General features: G+C 43.5%; 1 protein-coding gene across 4 annotated transcripts in view; it reads right to left on the reverse strand.

Annotated features, from left to right (window-relative positions):
* Positions 1 to 16,335, reverse strand: part of TTC21B (tetratricopeptide repeat domain 21B) — a 55,085-nt gene that overhangs the window by 11,906 nt on the left and 26,844 nt on the right. For all 4 annotated transcript variants that reach the window (XR_011557279.1, XR_011557280.1, XM_070731698.1 and 1 more), the window contains 9 exons: positions 15,611 to 15,768; positions 13,943 to 14,161; positions 9,300 to 9,538; positions 7,531 to 7,603; positions 5,476 to 5,586; positions 3,841 to 3,979; positions 3,244 to 3,350; positions 691 to 879; positions 472 to 582 (listed from right to left, as the gene is read on the reverse strand). Coding sequence is in view for 2 of the 4 variants with exons in the window: in XM_070731698.1 (XP_070587799.1) it covers positions 472 to 582; positions 691 to 879; positions 3,244 to 3,350; positions 3,841 to 3,979; positions 5,476 to 5,586; positions 7,531 to 7,603; positions 9,300 to 9,538; positions 13,943 to 14,161; positions 15,611 to 15,768 (1,346 nt within the window). In the remaining 2 variants the exon portion in view is untranslated. The remainder of the gene's footprint in view (positions 1 to 471; positions 583 to 690; positions 880 to 3,243; positions 3,351 to 3,840; positions 3,980 to 5,475; positions 5,587 to 7,530; positions 7,604 to 9,299; positions 9,539 to 13,942; positions 14,162 to 15,610; positions 15,769 to 16,335) is intronic.

Here is a 16,335-nt window from a genome sequence, read left to right on the forward strand (position 1 = left end):
CAGACAGACAGACAGACAGACAGACAGACAGACAGACAAACAAACAAATAAAAAAACCCTAAATTGCACACCAGGCCTATCTCCGTCTTTCACTAACAGCCCCCTAGATGTCTCTTAGCAGTGTTTATTCTCCCAGCCCTTCTGTATGGCAGCCCTTCTGGGAAGCGTGGGCATGGAGAGGTCCCTCGGGTACTTCTTTTTTTAAAAAATAATCTTATTAGGTTTCTACATAGAAAAATAGAAAGAAAAGCAAAACAATTTAAACAAACAGAACATGCAAAGAAAAAAAGAAATTTTTCTATTTCTAAAATGATTTTAAAACTCTGATTTCATTTTGATTACTATTTGTATCAGTGGTCTGTCACTTTGAATATGTCTGAATGCAGACTAGTTGCTGTGTTGGTAAACATGCAACGAAGGTTTACATATTCATTAAAAAAAACAAAACCAGAAGAAATCATCCTAACTCACCATAGTGGCTGCCGCATTGTCGCAATCATTTTTTAGCAAGGCAGCACATTGGTACTGGCATGCATCCACTTCATCCAATGCAAGATATAAGCGGGCAAGTTCCAGCATCACCTGAGAATCAAAGACAGATCCTTGACTATTTTTTCCAAAAACCACCACCTCCAAGTCTTCAACCAAAACTGAGAAAAAAAAAGTGGCTCAGCTTGGAGCTCAGCTCACCTTGTTGTCAGTCTCACAATGCGCAAGAGCTTCTTTGTAAAATGTAATGGCTTTCTCGTAATTCCGCTGGATTGCCGAATGCTTTGCTATCTCTGCACAAATTTCGGCAGCCAGTTGCTTCTGCAAAGGAACAGCATCCGTCTGCTCAATCTGAATCCGCTTCAGTACTTTGGCTTGCATCTCCTGAGCCTGAGGGAAAAGCCCAAGAAAACACCCCCATCAGCTTTTCAGTAGGAGATTTATTTATTTATTTATTCATTTTTTATGCCGCCCTTCTCCTTAGACTCAGGGCGGCTTACAACATGTTAGCAATAGCACTTTTTAACAGAGCCAGCCTATTGCCCCCACAATGCGGGTCCTCATTTTACCCACCTCGGAAAAATGGAAGGCTGAGTCAACCTTGAGCCGGTGATGAGATTTGAACCGCTGACCTTCAGATCTACAGTCAGCTTCAGTGGCCTGCAGTACAGTACTCTACCTGCTGCGCCACCCCGGCTCATCGTGAATAAAGATGTTGGGAGAGAATTCTGAAGAGCTCTGAGAGTTTCTGTAACTTATGATTGTGCTCCTCTGTGTTTTGATACATTTGAGACCAGCAGTTGTACAGTGTACCTCTACTTAAGAACGCCTCTACTTAAGATCTTTTACCTCTTCTTAAAAACCATTTTCTATTTAAGAACACGAGCCCAGAAAAATTTCCCAGGAAATTTGAGAGCGGCACGAAGGCCTGGGCAGTTTCCCACCGTTCCCTCTTTAATCCCGGCCATCTTGGGCTTTTCTGGGCTGCCAGAGGAGCCTTTTGGTGGCGCTTAAGGAGGATTTGGCAGTCCAGAATGAACAAAGCATTTTGTTGGCTCCTGGAGCGTCTGGGTGTGGAAAGGCAAAAGGGGGCGCTTCGCCCTGGCTGAATCAACTCAGCTTCAACCAAACTGAGGAGGAAAGGTGCCGGCTACAAAGCAAGCGACCGAGAGGAGAGCCCTTCAGCATGGGAAGGAAGAGGAAGCAGGTAGCAGCAGCAGCCACCTTTCAGTCAAAGGAGAGGGAGGTTCCCCCCACTCGCCCACCTGGGTTTCCCCCTCTGGCACAGTGTATGGGAGGTATTCTCGCACCGGGTCTATGGGAGGCGCGTGCTCCTCCTCGCCACTTCAAAGTCTCTCTTTTTTTTTTTAAGCCTTAAAGTTTTGGACTTTTTTGATTCACCTCACCTCACCTCACCTACTTCCTTCGGCAGTGACTGTCCTCCTCTTCTTCCTCCTCCTCCCACCCAAATTCTGACCTTTTATTTCTTTCCTAATGGGTTTGCATGCATTATTTGCTTTTACATTGATTCCTATGGGAAAAATTGATTCTACTTACAAACCTTTCTACTTAAGAACCTGGTCACGGAACTAATTAAGTTCTTAAGTAGAGGTACCACTGTATTAAGTTAGTCTAGTGCTGTCTGTGACTTTGTACTGCTCTCAAAAATTTCAGCGGGGGGTGGGGCATTTTTGCCTTCCCCAGGCTCCAGGCTTTCTTCGCGCCTCTGGGAGGGCAAACACTACCTCCCCTGGGCTCCAGAGACCCTCCAGAGGCTGGAAATGGGCCTGTTTCCAGCCTTTCAGAATTTTTGGGAGGCCCATTTTTTCCCCCTCCTCGAACCTCCACGCAGCTCTTGCATTTACTTCACATCCAAAATGGGCTGCATGGAGACTTCTGGAAGGGGCGGGGAGGGGAGGGGCAGTGTGGGTGGGACCAGCCAGGGGTGGGATTTGGAGATTCTCTGAACCAGCCATAAGGTTAGCTACGGATTCTCCCAAATGCAGGTGAACCCTTAACAGGCTACCTCTGAGAAGGGACCTTTCTAAGCTTCTCTTCCAGATCTCTTAGCTTTCACACAAGGTCAAAGTGACACGCAACAGAACAGTCCACGAACTTGCCGTAATGGCTCAACTCTGAAATGGCACTTGAAGGACCCAGATTCTACTCAGCTAAGTCTGTCAAGCATCTCTCATCTGATTCTCATTCCCCATCCCAAAAACTTAAAAAGACAACAATGTGTATTGATTTATACTTTCTATTTTCAAGCTGCATTTCCGTCAGCAACTCAAACTTCCAATCACCTCAAGATTCCTCCCAAATTATGACTTAACTAGAACCGTGATATATTGAAAAATGTGCGGTCCAAGTTTCCATCCAATTTTAGTGGAGCATTAAACCACTACAGTAAACCACTGAGTCTTCACACCTTTATAACAGGCTCCCCCCCCCTGTATTTACAAAAGTAAAAATCCTCCTTAAGACTGCTCTGTAAAAGAGGCAGAGGAAAGAGATTGAAAATTCATGCTCTCTAGGAACATGTCTGCGGAGAGGGGCGGCATACAAATCTAATTAAAAAAATAATAATAATAATAATAAATAATAATAATTACGGCCATCCTCAAAGCATACAATACATTTATAGTTTGAATCAGAAAGAAAGAAAAACAAAAACTCAGATCATCATTAGAAAACCAAACAAACCCAAGGTCATTTCAATGATATATGCTTTAGCTAATTAAGGGGTTTCTTTACTTGTTGCAATGAAAAAACAGCATCCTCAGTTCTCTCAATTTTGCTGTAAATCTTTGCAAGAAGAACCAGGTATCGGATATCTTCCATCAGAGAAGACAAATCATTGACTGTCGGAATATAAAAAGATGGAATTCATAGACATGTATATTACTGGGGGGGGGATGTTTACAATGAAAACAAGGGTACTAAGGAAATTTAGGCAAGAGTTAGAAAGAGTTAGAAAGAAATGTGGCCCTAAATAGCTCATTCAATTTGATTTGATTGAGAATGGGGTAACTGAGGTGGCATGGCAGTGGAAATTGTCAAAATCCCCTCAGTTGTTCAGGAAACAGAAGGATCTGTTTCCTGAACAGTCCTTCCGCAGGCTTCCAAGGTTGGAGAAGAAAATCTAGCTATGCATCAAACCACAACACTTCTCTTTTCTCTCTAATATCCACTGAAGGCTTTTTTAAAAAAAAAATCCATTTAGCTTGTAACTATAAAGTGCTTACTTAAAATATGCAATTGAAGCAACCTGTCTATCAAATTTAAAATACTTAAATAAGTCCTTTGCTTATCCACCCATATAAATCTCAAGCAAAAGGGAGAAGGCCTTACCAGGTTCGTGGTCTAAGGCTTGCCGGAGAACTTTTTCTGCTTTGTCATGCTGGCTCAATTTTAGCAGTAGCTCAGCCAAGTCATAATAGAGGATATTCTGCTGTCCAGTTTTCAGAGCAGCTTCATAGTAAGTGATTGCCTAAAAACCAAAGGTTCCCTCTGAAAATATGTAAGTGAAATTTCCAATGCATTTTTACAGATGAGTGCTAGTGCCTTTTCAAAGTCTTTTAGATACTCAAGGAATAATGTTATCCAATGACCCAGATACATTCTACTTTTCAATGTATTCTTATTTTGTTCCAATTATAATTCAAGGCAATTTGCATACAATCATTATGAAAAAAAAAGTGTATGTAGAAAGTGAGAGCCTGCAACAAGATGCAAATGTTTTCCTGTGAATTAGATCAGTGCTGGAAAACAAAACCCTTCCAGTATTGCAAAAATACTACTACAATAAAAACTATCAGCATTTGAAATCAACTGTCTGAATAGCTGGCTGGGTGGGTGGGTTCCTGGGAGTTGCAGCTTCTCTGTATGAGGAAAGCAGTATGAACTTCACCATGATTACAATCTTAAACTCCTCAATAGTGTTGGGCGAACCAAACTTTTTCAGAAGTCCGTGTTCAGGTTCGGCGTTCGCTCGAACACCATGGTGGGCGGGAGGGGGAGGCGAAGAGGGCTCTGAGGCTCAAGCTGCCGACTCGAATTTGGGGGGACAGGAGGGGCGACTCCAGACCCTGACCTCCCCCCCCAGCACTTTGCCTCATGCCGGGCCAGAGGGATGGGGAGGCAGGTTCTGCCGGCCGGCTATTCAGGATCCTGGCCGGCAGCTTCAAGCGGGCAATGGGCAGAAGGGGAGGGCTCTGACTTAAAGCCCTCCCCGCCTCCCCCTCCCGCCCACCGCGTGCTTGAAGCTGCCGGCCGGGATCCTGAAGCGCTGGGGGGGAGGTGTCAGGCTCCATCAAGTGGGCGATGGCTGGGAGCCGCCGAAATAAGAGAGAGAACTAGGGGCAGGGATTTTCGGCAGCTCCCGGCCATCACCCACTTGTTGGAGCCTGACATCCCCACCCCTCCAGCACTTCACCTCCCACTGGGCCAGAGGTATTGAGGTTGGGGTTCAGGTTCGGCGAACCTACCCGAACTCCGACAGCAAGTTCGTCCAAACCTGCCGAACCCGAACTTCAACGGGTTCACCCAATACTACTCCTCAACTAAGGATTTAAGGTTTTAGTACACTACACCAATCTTGAACAATGCAGCTGGGGGGAAAGAATATATGCTTGGTAGCATCCCAGTTTTCCATATTAGGGAATCTGCTTACTTTGCAATTTTAAAAGTTCCTGGTGCTTGTGAAAAATATACTAGTTATTATTTCTATATGTTCTTCATATTGTTTTTTTTCTTTTTATGACCCTGTAATCCGTTGCTTTGGGTTGGAGTTAGGACGATTGAGTGGACCTGAGTGTTTACTAGCTGGATGCCCTTCCTGATGCCTACCTGGAGTTTGCAGTAGATATTTTCTCTTTGTGCCCTGACAGAGAAATATCTGTTGCTGCCTAGGATTGAACCTTCTGAGAGGAAGGCAAGCATTTTTACTTCTAAGCCGCCACGTGGCTCATGTTCTTCATACTGTACCTTTGAATAATTGTGAGTCTTGACTAGAGCATTCCCAATTTTACGAGCCAAGGCTCCATCTCTAGGATTTTTCTTTAACGACTGTTCATAAGCCTCTATGGCTTTTTCAGGCTGGAATTGCAACAGATAAAGTGAAGATTATGTATGATTGGACTTACAATTCAACACAACACGGTTTCACAAAATTCCTATCTAACTCATTAGTCCACTCATTTCTGAAATAATTTTTCAAGAGAATCAAAAGCTCACAACCAACACAAAATTAAACAATTAATTCCAATAGGGTATGTGTGACTCTCTATATGTTGATGAACTGCACTCTTGAGCATCTTTTACTTGCTGGGGCTGAAGCAACACCAGGACAATCATTGGTTTGTCTTCCTCATGCTTGGAAAACCCTTAAGACAAAAAGCCCCCAAAGGCCACATTGACATTCTGGCAAAAAGAAAGGCAAATGCACACAGATCCTTTGAGAATGTTTTTCAGGGACAATGCAGCTCAGAAAGCCAGGTATGACAAAGCAACTCCACTTCAGAGCAATTCCCATTAATATACCTAAAAGATCCTGCATTATTTTGATTAAAAGACAGACAACTCAGACTTCAGAGCATAAGCCAGTTTAGTGCATGTGCAGAATCTGCATCTGAAGAGACACAGGAATCCATCCGAGCCACTTTCCTTACTAGCTGTTATGAACTCTATACTCGCGTCACTTGCAAAAAAATAGCACTCTTTAACCTTTCTGGGGTTGTTTTCCTTTCTTACATATTAGATTTTGATCTTTCTTTCTTTCTTTCTTTCTTTCTTTCTTTCTTTCTTTCTTGTTTGTTTGTTTGTTTGTTTGTTTGTTTGTTTGTTTGTTTGTTTGTTTGTTTGTTTATTCATTCATTCATTCATTCATTCATTTATTAGATTTGTATGCCGCCCCTCTCCGTAGACTCGGGGCGGCTAACAACAGTAGTAAACAGCATATAACAAATCTAATGTTTAAAATAATTTAAAACCCTTATTTAAAACCAAACATACACACAAACATACCATGCATAAATTGTATAGGCCTAGGGGGGGAAAGGGTAGTTCAGTTCCCCAAGCCTGACGACAGAGGTGGGTTTTAAGGAGCTTACGAAAGGCAAGGAGGGTGGGGGCAATTCTGATCTCCGGGGGGAGCTTGTTCCAGAGGATCAGGGCCGCCACAGAGAAGGCTCTTCCCCTGGGTCCCGCCAGATGACATTGTTTAGTTGACGGGACCCGGAGAAGCCCGACTCTGTGGGACCTAACTGGTCGCTGGGATTCGTGCGGCAGAAGGCGGACCCGGATGTATTCTGGTCCGATGCCATGAAGGGCTTTATAGGTCATAACCAACACTTTGAATTGTGACTGGAAACTGATCGGCAACCAATACAGACTACGCAGTGTTGGTGTAACATGGGCATACCTGGGGAAGCCCACGATTGCTTTCGCAGCTGCATTCTGCACAATCTTACGTTTCCAAAAATTATCAAACTTTCCAATCTGGGGACTTAAATTAATATTAATATTGTTTCCTGACTGCTTATTTGAACCCTATGACAATTATTAAGTTTTGTACCTCATGATTCTTGACAAATGTACCTTTTTTTAAATGTACACTGAGAACATATGCACCAAAGACAAATTCCTTGTGTGCCCAATCACACTTGGCCAATAAAGAATTCTATTCTATTCTATTCCATTCCATTCCAAAGCAGTTGTCTCCAAAGAGACGGCCTTAGTACTGGGCCTCTACAGAGTTCAGAAAACATATAAGTATCACCTGTATTCTTCATTCTACCTTCCCACTTTGCTTGGGAACAGAAAGTCTGAGTGGGAATAGTGGAGGAACTAAGATCAACCCATGTGTCCATGCCAACAGGGAAAAAAGGAATCCCTTCACTTTCATGCAGATATTTAGTGCAGTGGTATTGTGATAGAGTAGATAACCTCTTCACTTTCAGATTACAATGTTATCCTCTCCCCCTCCCCCCTAAATTATCTGAATATCTAGCTTCATTCTAGCTTAAAATTGGAGAAGCTTACCTCCTGGATATTCATGTATGCCTCACCAAGGAGAAGAAAGGTGTGGGAACTTGGCATTTTTTCCACCAGGTCTCTACAAAGAACAATATGAAACATTAAGGCAAAAACTGTCAGAAACAGAAATTTTTACTGGTAGTTCAATCAAATAAATTTTCTACAATCAAAAATTTCAGGGCTTGATTTTTAATAGCTAACCGGTAAATTTTTGCTTTTTCCTTGGAAACGTCAATTTAGGAGGAATAAAGAATACTTGCCTTCTACAGAAAGAAAACTAGAATCCGCTGATATCCTGGAGTCCTTAGCTTTAATTAATTTAACACATGAATCTGTGGGAAAGTATTTCTCTGAGATTACAGTAATTCAACAGAAAAAAATTGAAATGGGATGAAAAGAACCCTAAAACATAATTTAGCTAGGAAAGATGAAGAACAGTTTGGAAGTGTTCATCTCCAGTGGTAACCATTCTTAACTGAATTAAGCAAAAACAAACCACAAACAACGCCTAGTGCTTATTTGGGAGCCCAAAAGAAAATAAGACCTGATCTTATTTTCAGGGAACATAAGAGCATAAGAAGAGCCATGCTGAATCAGGCCAAAGCCCATCGAGTCCAGCATTCTGTGTCACACAGTGGCCCACCAATTGTACATGGGGATCTTGAGTAGAAAGAGAAGGCAAAACCCTCCCTTTCCCCTGCCCCCCAACAAATGGTATGCAAGGGAATCCTGCCTGCCTCAACAAACATAGAGGCGGCACTTGGACATCCATTTCAATAACCACCCATACACTTGGCATCCATGAATCTCTCTAATCCTGCCTTGAAGTGAATTACATAAACCCTCTGAGTGAAGAAATATTTCCCTTTATTTGTCCTCGCTTTCTTACCTATGAGCTTTAGGGAGTGCCCCCTCGTCCTAGTATTGTGTGATAGAGAAAAGAATTTTCCTCTATCCACCTTTTCTATCTCATGCATGCTTTTATACACTTTGATCAACTCACCCCTTAAACGCTGTCTTTCAAGGCTGAAGAGACCAAGGGAGGTGCTCCACACAGGGAGGTGCTCCACACAGTAAAAACACAGTACTGGGAAACACAGTAATAATTTTGCCCCTGAATTCTGAATCAACAGGAGTTTCTAAGTTGCTTTTAAAGGCAGCTCTGTGTAGAGTACACTGCAGTCAGTCAGTTGCATGGTGACCAAGACATAACTTACTCTTACAAAAGATTCCTGGATGAACCCTGACCATGGCCCCCTGACCATGGCTTCCACTTGCCATTTCAGTAGGTGCCATAACTCCAGGATGAACTCCAAGTAATAGATCATCTTCTTCAAAAAGAACCTGAAGCAACCACCATGACTGATGTTTCTGGATAGGCCAGATATTTTTGCACCATCTTGGGAAAATTTAGTCTAAGCTTGTTTTCTAAATCTAGTCCTTAACAGCCTCAAAACACGAGTTCAAGACTTTCACTTCCAAGGTTGTTGATACACTATAGAACTGGATGTCAACAACAGATTGATACTATCTCACTGGTGATCGTTTTGTATGGATCTTTGATAAGATAGACACCAGGAGCTCAAACCTTCATATTCTATTACTACTACTTGGAACTGTCCACTCAGATAGAAGTGTAAAGCAATGCCCATCACTATGATCATGGTATTAACAGAGAGCAGAGAACAAATATGTCAGAGTGGTTTTTTAGATATAAATTGAAAATGCATTTGGGAGAGCCGGGGAGGAAGCATGTGGGCAATATAAAGTCTTACCTATAACAGCTTGAATATAGCTTCTTGTCTCTCCTGTATTTCAAATAGATCTCTGCCATCTTTTCCTTGGCTTGAAGAAAATAAGTCTGCTCTGGTGTTATATTTCTGAACATAGTTAAAGCTGCTTCAACATCTTCTTGCATAAGAGCTAAGTCTGCATTAGCAATCATGACTCTCAGTTCTTCAGATGTACCAGAAAATTCATTGATAGCATCTTGGAGGATTTTAATGGCTTCATGCTACAAAAAATAATTGGTTTACATACCAAACTAGTCAACAGGTAATTTATCTCAATTTATATATTTATAATTTGAGTCATATTGGTCATAGATATTGATTACTGTACATTAATCTATATTTTAATATTGACTTATTTATTTATTAAATTTCTACACTTCCCATTTCGCTTAAGTGACTCTGGATGGCTTACAACAATGACTTGTTTTACTACTGATTTATATTGTTAAACGTTTAAGATTGGCAGATTTAAATAACTCTCATTTTGAATTTTATAACAATTTTTATCATCATCATCATCCACCTTGCGGGGTGGAGTCTTGGGCAACTGAACGGAGCTGAGTGTTTACTGCCCAGATGCCCTTCCTGTCGCCTATGCAACAGATTCTAAAGAAGAAATTATGGAACTTTCAGAAGTAGAAAAGGCTAGTCTTCTAACTCATAGGATAGGATAGGATAGGATAGGATAGGATAGGAAGTGATTGGACCCAAGGAATTTGTCTTTGGTGCATATGCTCTCAGTGTACATTGGTCAAGATACATTGGTCAAGATACACTGGTCAAGAATCATGAGGTACAACATTTAATGATTGTTATAGGGTACAAAAAAGAAATCAGGTTGCTGCTGCTCAATGCCAGGTCGGTGGTAAATAAAGCTCTCCTCATCCGGGATCTGATCCTGGATGAGGAGGCCGACCTGGCTTGTATTACTGAAACCTGGCTGGGCCCGGAGGGAGGTGTTCCTCTCTCTGAAATTTGCCCAGCCGGGTTTCAGATATGGCATCAACCTCAACCCCAGGGAAGGGGGGGAGGAGTGGCTATTATAGCCAGGGAGAGCCTTTGCCTGCGTAGACTCATTGCTCCGGAAATTGCGGGTTGCGAGTCTCTCTTGCTGAAGTTGGACTTAGGGGCTCAGGTGGGCTTATTTCTCACGTACCTGCCTCCCAGCTGCGTGTCAAAAGCCCTGCCTGTGCTATTCGAGGAGGTAGCCGGGTTGGCGGTGGAGTTTCCCGGACTCATTGTCCTGGGGGACTTCAACCTGCCGTCACTCTGGGCTGGCACAGGAGTTCATGGCCACCATGACAGCCATGGACCTGACTCAAGTAGTACAGGGTCCGACTCACGAGGGAGGGCACGCACCTGACATGGTATTCCTTTCCGAGCAATTGAGTAATGGTCCGAGACTAAGGGGCTTAGAAGCGTTGCCTTTGTCATGGTCAGACCATTTTCTACTACGGCTTGACTTCCTGGCTCCAATCCTTCCCCGCAGGGAGGCGGAACCAATGAAGATGTTCCACCCCAGACGCCTGATGGACCCAGAGGGCTTTCAGACGGCGCTTGGGGTTATTCCAGAGGCACTCGTCCACAGTTCGGCGGAGTCCCTTGCTGAGGCCTGGAACAGGGCTGCGGCTGGGGCTCTTGACCGGATTGCGCCTTTGCGACCTCTCCGCGGCGCTAGACCCCGTAGAGCCCCATGGTTCAACGAGGAGCTCCGGGAGTTGAAATGCCAAAAGAGACATCTAGAGAAGCGATGGAGGAAGAGTAGGTCCGAATCTGATCGAACACTTGTAAGAGCTTTTATTAAGACTTACAAAGTGGCGCTCAAGGCGGCAAGATGCGCGTACCATGCCGCCTTGATTGCATCAGCGGAATCCCGCCCGGCCGCTCTGTTTAGGGTGACCCGCTCCCTTCTTAACCAGGGGGGAGCTGGGGAGCCCTTGCAGAGCAGTGCCGAGGATTTTAACACGTTTTTCGCTGATAAAGTCGCTCAGATCCGGGCTGATCTCGACTCCAATTGTAATACAGAGTCGACTGACAATGAGTCAGTCGAGGTGACTGGGGCACGTACTTGTCCACCTGTCTGGGAAGAGTTTGATCTGGTGACACCTGATGAAGTGGACAAGGCCATTGGAGCTGTGAGTTCCGTCACCTGTTTACTGGATCCATGTCCCTCCTGGTTGGTCTCGGCCGGCAGGGAGGTGACACGGATCTGGGCCCAGGAGATTACCAACGCTTCCTTGGGGAGGGGAGTCTTTCCAACTCTCTATAAAGAAGCGCTTGTGCGCCCCCTCCTCAAGAGGCCCTCCCTGGACCCAGCCGTACTTAATAACTATCGTCCAGTCTCCAACCTTCCCTTTATGGGGAAGGTTGTCGAGAAGGTGGTGGCACTCCAGCTCCAGCGGTCCTTGGAAGAAGCCAATTATCTAGGTCCCCAGCAGTCAGGCTTACAGCACGGAATCCGCTTTGGTCGCGTTGATGGATGATCTCTGGCGGGCCTGGGACAGGGGTTTATCCTCTGTCCTGGTGCTTCTTGACCTCTCAGCGGCTTTCGATACCATCGACCATGGTATCCTTCTGCACCGGCTGGAGGGGTTGGGAGTGGGAGGCACTGTTCTTCAGTGGTTCTCCTCCTACCTCTCTGGCCGGTCGCAGTCGGTGTTAGTGGGGGGTCAGAGGTCGGCTCCAAGGTCGCTCCCTTGTGGGGTACCTCAGTGGTCGGTCCTCTCCCCCCTGCTATTCAACATCTACATGAAACCGCTGGGTGAGATCATCCAAGGACATGGGGTGAGGTATCATCAATATGCCGATGATACCCAGCTTTACATCTCCACCCCATGCCCAGTCAACGAAGCGGTGGAAGTGATGTGCCGGTGCCTGGAGGCTGTTGGGGCCTGGATGGGTGTCAACAGACTCAAACTCAACCCGGATAAGACGGAGTGGCTGTGGGTTCTGCCTCCCAAGGACAATTCCATCTGTCCGTCCATCACCCTGGGGGGGGGGGAATCATTGGCCCCCTCAGAGAGGGTCCGCAACTTGGGCGTCCTCCTCGATCCACAGCTCACATTAGAAAACCATCTCTCAGCTGTGGCGAGGGGGGCGTTTGCCCAGGTTCGCCGGGTGCACCAGTTGCGGCCCTATCTGGACTGGGACTCATTGCTCACAGTCACTCATGCCCTCATCACCTCGAGGTTCCACTACTGTAATGCTCTCTACATGGGGCTCCCTCTGAAAAGTGTTCGGAAACTTCAGATCGTGCAGAATGCAGCTGCGAGAGCAGTCATGGGCTTACCTAGGTATGCCCATGTTTCACCATCACTCCGCAGTCTGCATTGGCTGCCGATCAATTTCCGGTCACAATTCAAAGTGTTGGTTATGACCTTTAAAGCCCTTCATGGCATCGGACCAGAATACCTCCGAGACCGCCTCCTGCCGCACGAATCCCAGCGACCGATTAGGTCCCACAGAGTGGGCCTTCTCCGGGTCCCGTCAACTAAACAGTGTCGGTTGGCGGGCCCCAGGGGAAGAGCCTTCTCTGTGGCGGCACCGGCTCTCTGGAACCAACTCCCCCCGGAGATTAGAACTGCCCCTACTCTACCTGCCTTCCGTAAACTCCTTAAAACCCACCTTTGCCGTCAGGCATGGGGGAACTAAGACATCTCCCCCTGGGCATGTTTAAATTGTGTATGGTATGCTTGTGAGTGTGTATGTATTATATGGGGTTTTCTTTTTAAATCTTAAATGTTTTAAATGTATTCAGATTATTTATGATTTGTTTTTCTCTGCTGTGAGCCGCCCCGAGTCTTCGGAGAGGGGCGGCATACAAATCTAAATAATAAAATAAATAATAAATAATAAATCAGGAAACAATCAATATTAATATAAACCATAAGGATACAAGCAACATGCAGTCATAAGTGGGAGGAAGTGTGTGATAGGAACCATGAGAAGATTAATAGTAATAGTAGTGTAGCCTTAGAGAATAGTTTGACAGTGGTGAGAGAATTATTTGTTTAGCAGAGTGATGGTGTTGGGGGGGGGGGGAACTGTTCTTGTGCCTAGTTGTCTTGGTGTGCAGTGCTCTGTAGCATCGTTTTGAGGGTAGGAGTAAGGGTTTGGTAGGGTAATCTTCAGGCTTGCTTTTTCTCCTTTATATAGTTCAAGAATGTCAAATCAAAACTTGCAAAGAACCTGTAAGGATACTTCAGAAGAAAAACTGAAGAGCATTTTGCTATATATTTTTGCAATATCTCTAGCATTCTAGGAGAGCATCTGAATCTGTTGCCATATTTTATTCAAAATCCCTGAAAATGCATTTTTCATTCTAGATAGATCCTAACTTGATTAGTACCATCCCACCACCTCTGCTGACAAAGAGGTTGCTATTATGTGGAAGGCAGTTTGGAAAGCTTCTAAATAACTGAAGAGAAGGCAAAAATATTTTTAAATTGATGCTGTCATGGGCCATCCAAAAGGTAAATGCAGTCTATAGAGGTTTCTTAGTTGGGTGGCGTTGTCTGATACGTTTCCTGATTGCATCCCTTTCCCTCGTCCCCCAAGGTCACCCATACATTCCAATTCCTAACATTGCCATATCATTTGATATATAAATAAATAAAAACAAATACCTGTTCACCATTCAAACGATGAGCCTCTACCAGTTCCAGGTAGAGTGACAGACGATCCCGCCCATCGATTTCAACTGTTTTCGATTTAGAGGGCGATGTGCTTGTTTTCATCCCTGGCAAATTCATTGCCATCTGCAAGGTTTTGATGGCTTCTGCTACCTCACCCATCTTTATCTGGGCTTGAGCTTTTACTAAGTGGTATATAGGATGTTCCCTAATCTGGTGAAAAGTAATTTGAACAAATAATTGCTTTCTGCATTCTTGGCTCTTTTCTACCATTTTTTTAAAAAAAACAACAACATTGAAAGTCAACTACAGTGTTCCCTCGATTTTCGCGGGGGATGCGTTCCGAGATGCGGAAGTAAATACACTATTTTTGGCTATGAACAGTATCACAAGCCTTCCCTTAACACTTTAAATTCCTAAATTGCAATTTCCCATTCCCTTAGCAACCATTTAGATTATTACTCACCATGTTTATTTATTAAAGTTTATTTTAAAAAATATTTATTAAAGGCAGACGAAAGTTTGGCGATGACATATGACATAATCGGACGGGAAAAACCGTGGTATAGGGGAAAAAACCGCAAAGTATTTTTTAATTAATATTTTTGAAAAACCGTGGTGTAGACTTTTCGTGAAGTTCAAACCCGCGAAATTCGAGGGAACACTGTATACAGTATACTATTCCGATATTTAAGAATATTCTTTGAACAGTTATAGTACCATATAATTGCTAAGCCTTATAAAAGATTCCCAGGAATTATGCCTTCAAATCATACAAGAGATGTTGCAATCAGTAGTGGGTTCTACTTACCTTTGCTATTGGTTCGGGAACAGAAGCACGCAAGTGTGCTTTTTTATTTCGTCTGGGCGGGTGGGTGGAGCTTCCCACTGCCGCCGCTACCGGTTCTTTACACTGGTCGAAACGGTAGCAACCCACCACTGATTGCAATGTTTGATTATTTTGAAAATCAAGAATACAGAGTACTGTACATTGAAAAAGAAAAATACTATTTATTGCTGTAAAACAAAAATCAGGATGACTTCTAAATGCTAGGGTAGTTGTTATACCCACCACTGGAAAATAAAACTCTATAAACAAATGATGGCCTTTAAATATCTATGAATTACATTCCAATCCCCTGTAAAGCAACGACCAATACAATTCTGCTATAAACTTCTGATAATCCTCCTGTAATCATCATTGTAGGCCTGTATTTATCACAACAAAATTGCTTAAAGTTTTCTAATACAACTTGTTACATCTATACTGTGAGCTCCTCTGTGTCTATTGGGTGCTTTGCTATATCTACAGTCTGGGCCAGCTTCTGTTGAGGCCAGAGTAAAGTTTTGTCTGATCCGAATTGATATTTAATTAGGAATTGTTCTCTATTTGACACTTTTGGATAATTGTAAATCAACAAGAAAAATGGAACTTAATTAGATTTTGGAAGCTACAATGTACCAACCTTGTAGGCAAGGCGATAAAAGAACTACTTTAAGGGCATTAAAAGGCTAATTAACAATTCTGTGATAATTCTGCAATCACTTCAGCACTCCCAAATAATAAACAGGAATATTAAAAATTCAGTAACCCAATTTTAGAGGACTTTAGTCAAGTATGCAAAGGTAATAAGAGTTTCAGTACAAACTCATCCGACTTGCCTGAAAGTTGTAACTTAGACAGAGCTCCAGGGACTGAGCACAGAGCTGGAAGTTGCTTTGCAGCAGATGGACTTGAGCCATAAGGAGATGGGCCTCTGCATAGGAAGGATTCTGCTCCAGACAGTGTTGTAAGATCCTCTCAGAGGCTTCACAGTTGCCTGAGCAGATTGAACAAATGAAACACAGTAGGTAGGAAAAATATGCACAACTTATCTTATAACTATTAGAGACTCTCTCTATATACGCAGCCGCGAGAACTGTCATGGGTATGCCTCAGTATACCCATATAGCACCTATGTTCCGTGAGCTGCACTGGCTTCCTATTAGTCTCCGGGCACAATTCAAGGTGTTGGTTATTTGAGTCCTTCGGGATTGGGCGGCATAGAAGTGGAATAAATAAATGAATAAATAAATAAATATAAGTTAAAGAAAAACTTCTCATACTCCAACACTTTATCTTATCGAACTCATAATCTAAAAAAGATTCTATATGTTGTTTACATAATATTTGACATTGAATTAGTTGTATGCCGCCCCGAGTCTTCGGAGAGGGGTGGCATACAAATCTAATAAATTATTATTATTATTATTATTATTATTATTATTATTAATTAATTAATCAGATTTCTATGCAGCCCTTCTCCTGGGACTCAGGGCGGCTCACAACAAAGAAAATGGAGTTAAACGGAGATATGAAAGTTTAAATTAAGATTTGGATATATGAG

The sequence above is a fragment of the Erythrolamprus reginae genome, chromosome 1 (assembly GCF_031021105.1).
Source record: "Erythrolamprus reginae isolate rEryReg1 chromosome 1, rEryReg1.hap1, whole genome shotgun sequence".
NCBI lineage: Eukaryota > Metazoa > Chordata > Lepidosauria > Squamata > Dipsadidae > Erythrolamprus > Erythrolamprus reginae.